This window comes from Artemia franciscana, chromosome 9 (genome assembly GCF_032884065.1).
Source record: "Artemia franciscana chromosome 9, ASM3288406v1, whole genome shotgun sequence".
In the NCBI taxonomy this organism is placed as follows: domain Eukaryota; kingdom Metazoa; phylum Arthropoda; class Branchiopoda; order Anostraca; family Artemiidae; genus Artemia; species Artemia franciscana.
Window position 1 is genome coordinate 32,571,985 of NC_088871.1, and position 15,702 is coordinate 32,587,686.

Consider the following 15,702-nt stretch of genomic DNA (forward strand, 5'->3'; position numbering starts at 1 on the left):
TTTTTTTTTTTTTTTTTTTTTTTTTTTTTTTTTTTTGTGGGGAAACATAGATCTCTATTATTTATTTGCTTTCCCAAAACCATGAATACTCATCTAAGGCCTTTTTCCAAGCATAGAATATTTTTTTTGTTTTTTTTTTCAAAACTAAGTGACATTTATCTATTGGGCATATTTGCATATTTCTGAAGAGTAATTTGAATTTTCTGAGGAAACTGCCAATTCTGATAAGCAAAATCCAAGCCCTTTATTTTTCCATGATAGATAATTAGTCTTTTGTGCTGTATTATTAAAAATCTTTTACTACAAAAGAAACTCCTATTAAAAACTGTGGTCAATCTTTTTCTTCGATGAAGCTTAAGACATTCAAGAGAGAGACATGCAGATTCTTTTTGTGTCACGACACAATGTAACGATCTTTGTTATTGTATTTTGTGACCTTATTTAGAGATTAGTGGTGGGTCTTAAAGTAGTCCTTCTCGTTTCCGAAATTATGCTAATCTTTAGCTTTTTCTATCTCTTCTTTCTCTATCTTTTTCTAATTTCTAGCTTATAGATAATATTTTTGGGAGCTAGAGTCACTATACAATTAGTTTTATCAAACATTATTTTGCCATTATTTTTCAAAACTTATGGACTCGGGCTGCCAAGATAAGAGTGCATCAATGAAACTAATTTTTTTGGCTTTGGAGCATTCGCCATACCCCGTTATCCTCTAAGGAATAAATATTACACTCCTATTTTTTAGTCAGCCAATAGAAAGTATTATTGGGGCTGGCAATTACATGAGGGCCCTCATAACACAGTGCAGCAAGTGCAGCCCAACGTTTTCATTGAAAGGTTTAGTACTTTTGTTTATCATAAACGTATTCAGAAAGTTGGCTCCCAATCACTGACGTTTTTTTTTTACCCAAGGAAGACGTCATAAATTCATCTTGACTGATGTATAGAATTAGGTTTTGGAGAATTTTTCAATTCGGGCTATCAAAACAATAGTTTATCAATAAACCTAATTCTTTGTATGGGTACTTTACACTCGCCCACAATACTGGTGTAACGCTGGCTTAACGAATTCGATCGTGTTCAATATTTTTTGCAGTGGGACAAATTTCTTGTTTCCGTTGTTTTTCAACACAAAATCTATGCTCTAAGGGAACTAATTATGCAAGATTGTGGTGTCATACTCATAGCTTTTGACTCGAGATTAAAATTAGAGCAGATCAATGAGCCAAATGATCATGGAGCACTCACCCGCAATGCTGTAAATAACTTATTCAAAGAATTCGATCGTGGTTAATCCTCTTCGCAATAGGACAAATTTCTTGTTTCAGTTGTTTTACGACATCGATGCTTTCCAGGAACTGATTATGCTAGATTGTCATGTCATGCTCATAGCTCGAACGTTGGCTCACTGTGCCCATCAATCAATCCAGTTCTTCGTATGACTATGGAACTTTAGCTAAAGTGAATTACTGATCTAAAGAATTCGATTGTGGTCAATGTTATTTGCAATAGTACAACTTTTTTTGTTTCAGTTGTTTTTCAACACAAAATATATGCTCTACGGGAACTAATTATGCAAGATTGTGGCGTCATGCTCATAGTTGTTCACTCCGGATATTAAAATTAGAGCGCATCAATGAACCAAATGATCATGGAGCACTCATCCGCAATGCTGTGAATAACTGATTCAAATAATTCGTTCGTGGTTAATCGTCTTCGCAATAGGACGAATTTCTTGCTTCGGTTGTTTTGACACACGACATCGATGCTTTCCAGGAACTGATTATGCTAGACTGTCATGTCATGCTCATAACAAGAGCATTGGCTCATTGAGCGCATCAATGAGTCCAGTTCTTCATATAGCTATGGAGCTTTGGCTATGGTGAATAACTGATCAAAAGCATTCGATTGTAATCTATGTTCTTTGCAATAGGACGACTTTCTTGTTTCAGTTGTTTTTCCACACAACATTAATGCTTTACGTGAGCTGATTATGCCAGGATGTCGTGTCATACTCATGGCAATTTTGTCACTTCGTCATTTTTCCCTAACCAATCTGTTCATTTTGAATTCTATATAATTCATAAAACGACATAAATAGGATTGTGTCGATTAGCGCAATTTAATGTCGAAATTGTCTTAATGTTGTTCAGAAAAAAAAACACGATAAAAACGCATCAAATGCTTCATATAACATCAGGACAAGGAACGAACGATAAATCTATGAATATAAACTTGATATTTAATACTTTATGGAACTTCTGAGACAAGGCGAATCCAACAGAAGATGCTCGCGGGAGACGAAAATTAAAGTAAATGCTTGCCTTTTCTGACGGAATTGTCATTCATCAAGCTTCAACTGTGTTTGAGCAACATAAGGCAGCCAATTCTAAGCGACAGACAACTTCAAAACAACATGCAGCTCTAGTTTGATACTCTAAGAATAATATTTCCGAGCATGAAAAAATGAACGTGGTCAACTATACACTGGTCAAATGCTTGTTTCGTGAGGGACTGCAACTGTCTAGAAAATAGTTGGGAATCTTAGTAAGTAACATGCACGTCAATAGATTCTGCTTTGTGTGGTAATTTGCAAGTTTTAAAACGTACCACTTTGAATCAGTCATTGAAAATTACTATGGTATTTTTCTATTATAGCGCCATTGTTAAATTCTTCATCTAAAAGAACCCGTTTCTTTGACTAATCCTACTGAAATATCACAAGTTATTATAAAAATATTATACTTTAGAGAACAAATTTGGGCTATATATATTTGGGCTATATATACTTTACTCTTAAAAGTCATTTTCGTCTTTGATTTTAATTGAGTTTGTGATTTCTTTTTCTTCGCTTAGTTCTGAGGTAGGGTAGCAGTATTACATATGCCATCTGAAATTTGATAGTTCTGTCATGCTAAAGAGATGGAAGGTTTTTTCCTCTTTTCTTAGTAGGGGAATTTAAGGCTCTTATGGGAGGGATGGCTGTATAAGCTTTAGAGGTGGCCGGCTCATTTTGGTTCCCTTTTGAAAGTCAATAGTGATGGGGGTCAACTAGCCCCCCCCACCCCCCAATTACACCTCTTTTAACCAGCCATATCTGATTAAAATTATACGGTGGTAATTTTGTTTAAAAGAGTCCAAAGAACATATAATAATGCCTCCAGGGTCGGCAAAACACTGGTAGCCCTGGGGCAAGGGCTTTACGTTATGCCTTAGGGCTGATAAGGTTTTTATGGAATGCAGGTAAAGGTATGCATGTTTGCCTACAAACCATCAGAGCCTGAGGGTGGGAGTTGTAAGTTATAGCCCCGAGGGAATTTAAGGTTCTTATGAGAGGGATGGCTTTATAAACTTTAGAGGTGGCTGGCTCATTTGATTGAAATCGGAAGTTCTGGTGCCCTTTTAAAAGTCAATTGTAATGTAGGTCAACTATCCCTCCACCCCCAATTACCCCTCTTTTAACCAAACACTTTTGATTAAAATTATGAGACGGTAATTTTATTTAAAAGAGTCCAAAGAACATATAACAATGCCTTAGGGTTGGCACAACTCCCGGAGCCCTGGGGCAAGGGCTTTACGTAATGCTATGGGGGCAGATAAGGTTCTTATGGAATGCATGTAAAGGTATGAATGTTTGGCTTCTACGTTCCCTAAATCCGAAGTGCATTAAGGTGAGTCTTTCAGGGAATGTTGAGGAGAGTGTTGAACTAAAACATAACATATTATGTGTATAAGGGTTGTTAAAAGCATATGGGTTGTTAAAAGCATATAACTCATGAGTAACTGAGAGTATTAATTTTAGATTTTCTGGAAATGATAAGGGAGATGATCAAGTAACCAAAACGGCAATATTTACACACTACTACTACTACAACTATTGCTGCCTCTACTTCTACCACAAGTAATATTGCTACTATCACTGTTATCACAATAGCTACTACTTCTGTAGCGAGTACTACTAAGTCCGAAGATTATGAAAAAAATATCTGAGGAAACGCTGAGGGGAAAGTTGAACTAAACTAATACACACTATGTGTATACAAAGCGCTGATACATGCGTTTTAGCAATATTTTTGGAACGGCTGATCATATCAAGAGGAAACTTTAGGGGCATCATTAGTGAGATGTTTAGCTGACCAAAAGGAAAAATGAAAATAAAAATTTTCAGTAAAATGCAAATTATTTTCTGGTCTTGGGAAGGCCTTTAATAGATATTGAGTGTTGATGTGTGTACAGGTGGTGCAGCTAATATGAAGGTTCATAGAGTTTGACTGAAGTTATTGATAAAAACGACAAATTAATCAGCGCAACTGATTCAAGTCATTAATCATATCTAGTCACTTTCTTTGAAACACTCAAGGGCTGCGCTCAATGAGACACAGAACGCCGTGGTAAATGGTTTGAACATTATAAATTCACGTGAACCAAACCTTTAAATGCTTTGACTTGTTTGTCAGAACTCGGCTTTGGGACTCGTAACTTTGATTTGCATACTTAAGTGTCAGGTGGCTGTCTTGTCAAAACAGGTTGCTTGGACCCTGAAAAGAAGTTCATGTTTTGCTTAAACCTCAGAAATATACTTGTGAACCGTGCATTCATGAAGAGTATTTGTTGTATCGTATGTTTTATAAGCATATTTATGAATTCAATGAACTGATTATGAACTTCGAGGAAGAAAAGTAACATATTCACTTCCATTGACACACTGCGAGTTTTAACGGCAAAAATATATCTGCTTAAAAAAACTCTCCCACTGGATGTTTTGGAATCTTCACATGAATTTTATGCTTCTATCCATCGAAAAATAGACGGAGTTTTCAATCTTTTCTAATATCAAAGCAATGATCATCACTCACTTGAAAAATCTGGAAACGACAGTCTCGGATACTTTCCTGAAAATTGAAATGGATGCTGCTTGATAGAACTGGACATCAATCGTTTTTGTGATTAAATTTTCTATACGAAATGACAACATTTCTTAATGTTGTTTATGAGTTTAAAGAATGGATGTATACTTAAAAGAGAGCAAAGATTAATTTGTTTAGGATATTCAACCTAAAACGAGCAGAACTTACTATCGATGAAGAAATGCATCCAAGAAAGAATAGATACTTTTACCACCGAAATTTTTTGTTTTGCCACCCCTGACACCTCTGAAAGACTAGGGTCAAATTTGTGCTTTAATGAAACCTAAAGAAGAAGAGTTTAAAAAAATCCTTATTTTGGGACTGCACATACCATGTCACTCCCAGAGCTGAATATTCTGTCTAAAGTTTCTCGGGTCAAAGCAACTAAAAAAAAAGAATACTTTTTTCGTCCATAGAAGAGATTCAATCGGTAGTGACAAAAACCTTGCGAGAAGCCCCCAAAACGCTTTTCAGAGCGCATACCGTTTATGGCAGAATCACTGAAAAATGTGAAGAGGTTCAAGAACAGTATTTATGTTTGAAATTTTTTTAATGCTTGCAAAAATACGCTCAATATATCGATTAAAAAAAAAAAAAAATGTTGTATTACTTTCGGAATGTGCCCTATAAAACAAGACAAACAATACTGAGTAAAACGAACCTCCTGATATATTGAAAAATAAATTATTTGAATGTACGTTGAACAGAACTCTATAACACACAGATTTCTGTGTGTCATTTCTTTTTTGGCTTTGACTGCAGTAAAAACTAAAATTCAAAACCAGTTTCAGTCATTAAGCTCTTTTGTTGTGGTTGTCAGCTGCATACATCTTAGCATCAAATCTTTGATGTCACAGATTGGAAATGTAAGATCACAAACACACATTAGAAAGGTTAATACGTGCCATTATGAAAGTACAGACTTTTCTTTGAGAACTTATGTGCAGAGTGTTTTGCAGGTATAGTCATGAAAAAATGTTGAAACCCCAGCTGTAAGAGGTTTAACAGAAATTAAAATCTCCGAGACCGTCTCAAAGATGTCACAATTTAAAATCTTTAAAACTTCATATAGAGATTTAAAAATAGTCTAAGGCTGTTCAGATGCTATTGTTGACCTAGAATTTCTTTTACTATCGTGCAACAAAGGAATAAAGTGGATTTTAAGGATTGCTAAAACTAGCTCATTGCAATTGTTTCTCTAGCTTATCTGCTCTTTTGGAAAACTTTTCTTATTTGTTTAAACATTTGAATTTACTTCTAGATCAAATATATGTGGGATTTCGGCCAGTAGTAGGATGATACGCCAGCATTCTCATCCTGAATCTTCATGTTATCATTGCAGCATTGGCCCACATCAGTCTCTGCGTCAACTTAAAGATCACGGAATGGCTAGTGAAGGTCTTGCTGTTATTGCAGCAGAATCTGTTAGAATGAACGGTGGATTAAGACCTTTCAAGCAGGTAAGAGTCATAAGCTTTTCAAAGAAGTAAACATCATTTTTTTGCTGCTATTTTGGGAAAACCTAGGCTTTTATTAGTATAATCCGATAAAATATTGTGAATAAAAGCCTCGTTGAAATAATATGAGTATTCAAAGTGGTATAAGACTGGTCTTGAAATGGCAAGAAGAACACTCGCTGAAGTGTAATATTTTACTTAAAAACAACTTTTATTTGGGTAAGTATGCGTCTTCGTCGACTAGGACCACATATATCCGTTGAATGTAATACAATTTCAGTGTACAGTTATGAATCCATGTTCAGTCCTCAGCAAAGAATTTCTTTATTAAGCAATATGTTACCAAAAACAACACCAGGGAAAATTTTGAAATTAGTAATTGAATAATAAGTAGAGATGTTCAGAACATTTCATCTCTTCAAATGATAAGGGGCATGAATTGTTCCAATGTATCCCGTTTTCAGTCGTCCTGTTTTTTTCTCACCTTTGTTGGAGACGTTTTCTCTGCTGTACTGAAATACCTCTACATCCCCACACCTCTTCTTTAATGACTCAGCGAAAGGAAAAGGATTGGGCTTTTAGAAGAAATTTTCTGAAAGTTGCAAACATTTGTTTTGCATGACAATACATCTGAAAACCCTAGGTTATATCTATAGGCAGTCTAGATGTGGCTGAATTCAGTTAATAAGATTTTGATGTCCTTTAATATACCACTGTTGCAAAGGGTGATATTTGGGCTTTTATTCTAGAGCATGCAGACTTATCGAAATAGAGCTAAAACCACTGTTATTAAAAGATCTTAAAAGATGGCTAGGATTTAGTTCTTGTAATTTATTACAATTCACCATTTCTTCAATGAAAGCTTGAAACCCGAGGTGATGACAATATTTACATATTTTTTAGTATATTATCACAAATTTTAAATTTTGAATTTCATTTTATTTCTCAGTAATTTCTCAAATGGCTCCCAAAAACCATTTGTTGGCTCCCCTGCCCCTGATTACCTCTTTATAATAGCAATGATATAATATCATATGACAATATGAGTCTATTTTCTATTTTTATCAATAGGGGATAATTATTTATCTTATTAGTTACTGATTTTTACATGTTTATTCATTTTGAAAATTTTTTTGCACTTGTGTATTTTTGATTGAACTGTTCAATTAATAAATAAAGGCTATTTTAAGCACAAATGTTATTTTTCTGATTGGCAGCCTATGGGATCATAACTTCATTGCGGAGTTACAACCTCTCAGGCTGAGAAATAATGCACTAGTGCAGCCTATTGATTGGCAGCCTATGGGATCATAACTTCATTGCGGAGTTACAACCTCTTAGGCTGAGAAATAATGCACTAGTGCAGTTTTTCTCAAACTGTGATCTGCGGCTTTCTGAGGAGATATGGTTTCGTTATAAGGGCGACACGAGACATTTAATTAAACAATTTGACACATTTGTCGGAATGCCCTAATCCCGAAATTTTGCACCATTATTCTTTTATGTTGATAAAACTCCATTGTTTTCTTTCCATTTCTTGCTCTCTCTGTTTTTTTTTTTTTTTTTGTTGAAACAGCTAGGTCCAACGATTTCTGTAAACGCCCATCATTCTAAAGGGATTTTATGTGCGCACACTAATCCATCTCATTTGAAATAGCTATTGCGCAAGCGCAGCTTCCCCATCCGCATTATAGTGCTTTAGTGCATTTGCATGTCGGTTGTTGGATTTCTATTCATTCGTTGTCACTATCTTTTCTAAGCAGCTCTTTCGGTGTGATTTTAAAACAGAGTTATTGTATTTGTGTTTATGGAATCAGATTTTTGATTCTGAGTGCTCGCACCAGTTTTGACTACCTTAGTAGTGTAAGGGTTAAGTTAGTTCTTGACTTTTTATATTTATTCAAAAAATTGACGAATTCTTATTAAACTTGATTAATCAAGATCGTACTGAATCCAGAAAATGATCTACAAGCTAATGGCAACGGTTCCTAGAAGTGGAAATAAATATGACGATAATTTTGTCGCTTTGGCTGTACTTAAACAAAGAAAATCAAAAACTCTACGTATATCAATTCCGAATCGGCGCTGGTTTTTGACTTCTTTGCAGTTGCAGCAATAGAAAATATGTCATGAGAGTAGCAACAAACAAATTTTATTCCGAGATTTTAGAAGGTGTGCAGTGAAAAATAAGACCATCCATTCCATTAAAACTACCAATCGCTAATCGACGTTAAATTTTTTCTCAATTTAAAATTTCGATTCGATCCACATTGAACCCTTGTTGAACGAATTTATATCATGACCAACCGCTGAAACTGTCCAGATTCAATATTGTTATTACCGTAATAGATGAAATTAGATATTTTATATTGTTCAAAGGAAAACATGATCCATTTATAAATGCTTTTAAATGAACAATAGCTTTTAAAAAGGTAAGTTTTACAATTTTTTAGGAAGATCAAATAGTTTGAAAAGAATCGGACGCATTCACGGAGAATTGGTTGGAAAATCGCCGGAGGATTTGTGGAAAATATAACGTTTTAAGGGAGTCATGAACCACAAAAGATTGAAAACCTCTACTCTAGGGATAAATTCAGGTCTTTCAAAACGTATTGGAAAATATAATTTATTGTAAAATCATAGTCATACAAAGATGTTGTCAACACCTTTGCGACTAATGAAGATATTTACTTGGAAAAATGTATGAATATACAACATTCTTATAAAATTTAATGTACTTGGCGTTTAAGCTTTTATCCAGCATTATCCTAACGGCAGGGGCGAGGCTACAGTATTTTAACTGGGGGGGCAAGGGGGTGATATTGGAGTAGGTGCTATTCAAGTAATAGTGAAGAAAAGCAACTATTTAACAAACGCACCATTTGGTGAATTCAAAACATTACGCAATACATTAAAACAACAAACACTCATTAAAAAATCATGCATATAAATGCTCGTGCTTGGCTTTTACTATAGCTATAAGCAATGATCTGCTGCAGAAGCATAGTGTAATCAAGGTTTCGGGTGGGCTAAGGTAAATGCCGTCTACACTCGGTTTCTTCAGCCAGATTTATAATTCCTATTTTTTTATGTCTTTATGTTTATAATTCCCTTTACAAGCAAAACTCGGTCTCCTAGTGTTGTATAATACAGATAACAATAGAAAAAGAAAATGGGCTGGTAAAGCTTATGCGTGCACACAAAATTTCTAAACTGGGAGAAAAATATATGTGAGAATTTTGATCTAATTCACTATATCCTACTCGCAACAGATATGTTGTACAACATGCTGATGCAGAGATAGATGTCACACAAGTACCGCTGACGTTACAGTAATAATACTCAATATATTTATGTCAATTCTTTTTTTGGAGCTGATTTAAGGAAAAATACTTAGAAAAGTAAAAATAGCAAGAAATCAGCATGATTTTTTACACAGAGGCAGTTCTACATTTATGGGTTATTATGTGAATCCAAAACGTCAGAAGGGCACTTATTAGGCATTTCAATGACAAATAAGAGAGTAAGAGTTTCAATTAAAAACGGAAAATAAAAATTGAAACAATTAGTGATTCCTGGAGCGGATCCCGCCTATATCAAATTCCATGACCAGACTACAATCGCTTTGACCTATCTATTTATAGTAAAAATATCATTATAAAAAGCACCAAGTCTTATTTTCTTTTCAATTATTTTTTTCATATCTACCTTCTTATTCTTCAATGATTCCATTTCTGTTCTATTTACAGATGTAGAGGGTGTAATAATTTCCACTTTTGAAAGTTTTAAAACAAAAGAATCTAATCTTGAACTGGTGGATTTTAGGAAGTAAAAGTACCTTAAATATTAGGGGAAGAAAATGACCTAAGCAAATGTGACAAAAAAAAAGCACAGGACATTTTTCAATTTTGCCATAAACTAGGCTCACAGTTTTAGTTGATGATAAGGTTTCAAAGGCAGTATATTTATAAAAATATTACCTTGGAATATACTGTGAACTGTAACGGGCCCCAATTTTTGTTGTTTTCCTTTTGTTAAAAACGAGCGTGGATTAATTAAAAAAAATTATCTGCCGAAAGTAAAGAGCGAATTTGACACTTATAATGAACAAGAGTTGAAAAGCTGCTTAATAAATTAAAGCTTTTCCCAAAATATTTGTGGCAACTGCCCCCTCCCCCCTTCAGCAGAGCAGATAAGACAAGACTAAAATATTGTTTCATATTTTTGAGTCTTATGTAATACACACGGCTACTTGGCTCAATAGACTCAGCTCAATTTATTATCATTAATTCACATTTAAAACTTTATTAGTTTTTCCCATTAGATTTGAATTAGAAAGTTACTCTGAGGAAAGACAATTTTGCCAATTCTTGCTGTAACAGAAACAGTTCACTGAGAGTAACATAATGAGGTTTATGTCAAACATTCCCACATAAATCATTCCTAACTTTTAATGAGCCTTATCTTACCATCAGAGAACATGAAGGCCGAAAAGACGGCAGCTGTCTTTCATCTTTCTAAGTTCAAAAAGTTTTCAAACAAAGTTTTTTTTAACTCTATCAACAAAAATCTTAAATTTGATCAAAGTTGAACACTCAGTCTTTTTATAATCTTTTTTCTTATAAGATTTTCCTTACTTTCATTTCCTGTCGGTTAATGCGTTGAAACTCATCGTGCATGAGTGTTCATAGGTGCAAAAAGTTCGAGCTAACTAATCATAGATTTTCAGAAACCATTCAACCTAACAAAAAGCAATAATATTTTACTGCATAATTTAAGTTGATATGTAAATGTTAGATTTGGTAGACCTTTTGATCTCTAATTTTGTACCTAATTATTTCTGTTTGAGATTAGTATGAGTTGGAAGCCTTATGTGTAATTATGTCCTTTTTAAATACGTTCTGTATCGTCCTATACAATCAAATATAAAATAAAATTCAAGATACTTCAAACTATTAAAGTTGAAATGAAACATAAATTTGTATTCAACAAAAAAAATGCATCTTGGTCTAAAATTTGAACTGAAGAACTTGTAATATAATTAACGTTATTTTAAAACTTTAAATCCTTCTAGATCATTTAATTAGATAAAATAGTTCAGATAATAAAATTGTTAAAATATGCATTTTATTTTGTTCCAATTGCTCCATTAATCAGTTTGTGATGGCTAATTTAAATACTAATAAATGTCAAGGGTAAAAAGACTCTAAGAATGATTTAAGCTACCCTAACTAGTTTACTTAAATTCATCTTTTATATTGTCGTTCGCTTACTCACTTTTTATCTTTTAACTAGGGCAACAAAGAATTTCGTTGCCACCAATAAGCCGAAATTACTGCTTTTAAAAGATAACTTTTTGTAAGTAATAATAAACGTCAACCATTTACTGTTTAGGATGTTTTTCCTTTTAGACCTCGGAAATGATCGTGACCAATAAAACAAAGAATGGCATGAATCTAATAAAGACGAACAACGTAACCAAGGAAACAAGACCAATAACTTTGACAGATACCTAAAAATGGCATGCCAAAGTACGGCCACAACATGCTAACTAAACGAAATAAATTGAAATGGCTCAATAGAACAGCCCTATCAAACAGAAGAGCTTATTTCTTAATATAGGGATAATACCACGAGGCAGTTTCGTTTCGCTTTTATTTCATTTTATTCGACAAAAATTTATTCGACCAAAACAAAGGCGATTTTTGATGAGGAACCTTAAAAATTTATTTCTCAAATATAGGGGGATGGTTCGAAATAATCTGCCCCCTCCAGGTAGAACTCCTAACTAGAATAGGATATTTAACATAGGTTTTACCTGCAACCTACCTTAAATTTCCCCAATAACATTATGCCGCTTTTTCACATAGATACAGAGTCCGAGGGTTAATTAACGTCGGTGTCTTTGAGAAATTTTAGATAAAAACTCCATTACTTCATAAAAATTGAAATAAACAAATGGAATTTTTCGTTAAGCAGATCTTCTTTGAACATTTCCGAGTTTTTATTTACTAAGGGGAGAGGGAGATTATACAAGAAGAGATATTTTGAACCCACATTTCAGGGTTTTTGGCCATAGATATTTCAGTGTTGCCCTTTTTAAGCATCCCAGCCTTTCCACCCCGAGTATTGCACTTGTGGACTGCCATTATTTGTGCTATATGAGCCTTTGTGATGGAGTTGTCTGGACGAATTTGTAAAAAGCACGTAGGTATAACAACAGCTTTTAAACGATCTTTTAAACATAACACTGCGATCTTGATGTATCCTGGAAGTCTTGGCAGCCATGCAACAAAGCAAGTTCCCTTGTTTTCCAGGTTGGAGGCTCAAACCTATGGTATACAATTAAGACTTTGAAAAATGAATTTACTATCCTAGAATTTGTACTCTCTGGCACTTTGGGGTAGAAGTATGAATTGATTGTTTGTTGCACAAAATGACAGAAAACGGGACTTTATTATGGCACGATCTCTTTTGTTATTTAAAAGACACTGGATATATCCTTATTTTTATTTATTGAAAACCCGTCTGTGTACAAAAAGAAAATGACGGAGCACTGCAAAGAGAGAGAGAGAGAGAGAGAGAGAGAGAAAAAAAAAGCAAAATATTACTATATAGCTGACAACGTTACTAGGGTTCAAGGAGTCGACTTCAAGCATTTCTTGAAATCTTTCGATTGTGCTTCTCCATGAGTTCAGCAACGGCTATAGTAATATCAGTTTTGTGAAGACTCTTGATGAGCTAATGAATTCAGTCTAAATGAGACAACCTCTGGTTTGATTTAATACGTTCAGGGGCAAAAGGAGACACATCAAGGCTACCCTTACACAAAGTGAATTTCCTTGGTATTTAAGGCAGGGGACGTTACTTCTCCAGTCTAGAGTTTTCAACAATCGTAATTACAACAGTGCACTTTCCTGTTCAATCTTCTGCCTTTTTTGTGGGATTTCTTTGCAATAAACTTTAACTATTAAGTAAAGCCTAGTCATTATTCCTGAATCAAATATCAATGGAAACTTTCCCTTCTAGACAGTTTTGTTTCGGAACACGTTTTAAAACTGTCCGTTACTAAGGACTACGGTTGTCTTTTATTTGGTTGCAGCTATTACTAAGACTATGATTAAGCTTTTATCTTCTATATATTTTTTATAAAATTATATCCATTTTCTTATGGACGCTTTCTTCGAATAAAATTTTTTAGGCATCCTAACAACAAAATAATTTTTGCTGAGCAAGTGATACATAATTTTCTTAGTAAGAAGATGTAGATTATCTTCTCGTTTGTATCGTCATGCAGAATAAGGTTTCTAATAAGAGTAAGGTTTCATAATTTTAAGGTTTCTACCTTAAAATTATGATTCAATAATTGCACGGATGTCATTGAAAGGTCGCGTTGTTGGCGTCGGGATGGGGAAAGCTATCTAATGTTGGATAATTGAAATCTTATTATCATCAATTCAGGCCAGATACCCAATTTGGAACTTTAATTATACAATCCGAGAATGCTTATGCGGCTCTTGCACAAAATAAGCTGCAATATACAAATCTCTATATTAAATTTAAGATGAGGAGAGGGACTGGGGATGCTGGAGCAAATATTGTCCTCTTGAGAAGAGGACACAAAACAAACTTCTTCGTACATACCAGCGGGACCTGAAGTTTATTAATTCGACAGTCAAGCCCCAATGGGAAGATGTATGGGCTGCAGCAAACATGAGGGATGATTCGTGGCTCTTTTTGGATGCCCTGGGTGCCTCTGGTGGTACAGGAGGAACTAAGGATCTAAGGATGATTCCAGTTTTTACAAGTTTCCTCAGGCCTACCCTGCTTCTAAAGTTTTGTGTTGGGTGGTGGGGCGGGCTTTGGAGGGCCTACTGGTATAATTTTATTCTTGAAATATACGGAGAAAATTTGTGCGTGATTCCTTTTCAAAAAGGGGCGGGGGTGCCCACCCTGTCAGTCCTCAGCTTAGATTTTGTTTATTCTCACACAGAGTGTGCGAAAACAAACCTTTTTCAAGACTTAGTTAGTCTTACTCTTTTTCACCAGTGTTGTACAGTTTACGCTTATTTCCATTGAGTTTTTACATGATTTTTTGACTGAATCTGGGCTTAATTAATTTTCTCACAGTTTTCTTAAGAAATTAGTACTTGGCTAGTGTTTTAATCGAATTCCTTTAACTCGTTTTGACTTAACTTGCTTTAACACTCAATCATGGTTTTGTCCGTTTTTATACCGAGCCACGGAAATTCTCGAGCTTGGACTTACCTAGTTTTGCAAGTTAACGCACCCCATCCCAGAGATTTCTCAGTTTGAATCTAGCTCGTTTTGGTAGCCAGTCAGAATTACCCTCATTTTTTTCAGATATTCTGCAGCTTGTACATCGGTTGTTTTACTATTTCTGATCCTTTCAGCACTGATGTGGTCCACTTTGAGCCAGCTTGTTTGCACACTGATTTCAAGGCTTAGCTGTATTTTTGCAATGAGTCAGTCTACAGTTAGACTTGCTCTGAATCAGGACTTAGATTGATTTTACACCTAGTCCGTCCACAGTGCTGAATCAGCCCACAGCTTTGACTCCGTTTTTATTCACAGATTCAGGACTTGACTTGTTCTGTTTTGAGTCTGGATTTGCCTCATTTTTGCACTGAAACAGTCAGTCTATGGATTTCAGCTCGTTCTGTCATGATATTAAAAATTGTTGCTGGATTCCGGTTTAGATAAGCTTTAACGATCTTTGTATTAAAAAATTCCGGTGGGAATGAAGAGAGGACGTTAAATTGACTAAAATGCCTCCCGAATTCTTATGACCCTCCTTTCTATGCACAGTGAATATAAAGAAATAGTGGTAGCGCATAAAGTTTACCATTGTCAGCTTCTTCTTGAAGGTCACTGTCAATTTCAGATGCAAATTAGTATTTTTGGAAAGGTGTATGATGCTGTAGGACATTAATCAGAGCTAGTCGACACGATTTTCTGATTAAGAAACTGACCGAAACACGTAATTAAAGTTTTTCTGTGTTTTTTTTTTCCGGAAACTAAACTATGCTGCTAGTACGCTAACGAAAATGCTGAAACTATCGTAGAATTTAACCAAGAAAGGCTATAAAATGAATTTGATTAGGCCTTGTCAGTGAAAAAGTGAATCCTCTAAGTGTGGTCTTAGTAGATATATGAAGTGGGATTGCTCTTCAGGCCCTATCTCCTTTCTTAAAATATTATGATTTTTAGGAATTACCAGCCACTTGGGATTTCCCCTGTTTATTTTTCAAAGTTAGCCTTCTCTCTTAACCTCTCAAGATAGATTTCATCGAATGTAGCAAAGCTTAATTGACAAA

At 34.7% G+C, this 15,702-nt stretch overlaps 2 protein-coding genes across 5 annotated transcripts in view; one reads left to right on the forward strand and one right to left on the reverse strand.

The window, feature by feature from the left end:
• Positions 1–11,932, forward strand: part of LOC136031288 (uncharacterized) — a 62,489-nt gene extending 50,557 nt beyond the window's left edge. The window contains exons 3-4 of the mRNA XM_065710735.1: positions 6,169–6,367; positions 11,776–11,932. Of these exons, the coding sequence (XP_065566807.1) occupies positions 6,169–6,367; positions 11,776–11,880 (304 nt within the window). The 3' untranslated portion in view covers positions 11,881–11,932. The remainder of the gene's footprint in view (positions 1–6,168; positions 6,368–11,775) is intronic.
• The window catches only part of LOC136031289 (solute carrier organic anion transporter family member 1C1-like), a 178,652-nt gene that overhangs the window by 57,736 nt on the left and 105,214 nt on the right, over positions 1–15,702 (reverse strand). The gene's annotated exons all lie outside the window — the stretch shown is intronic.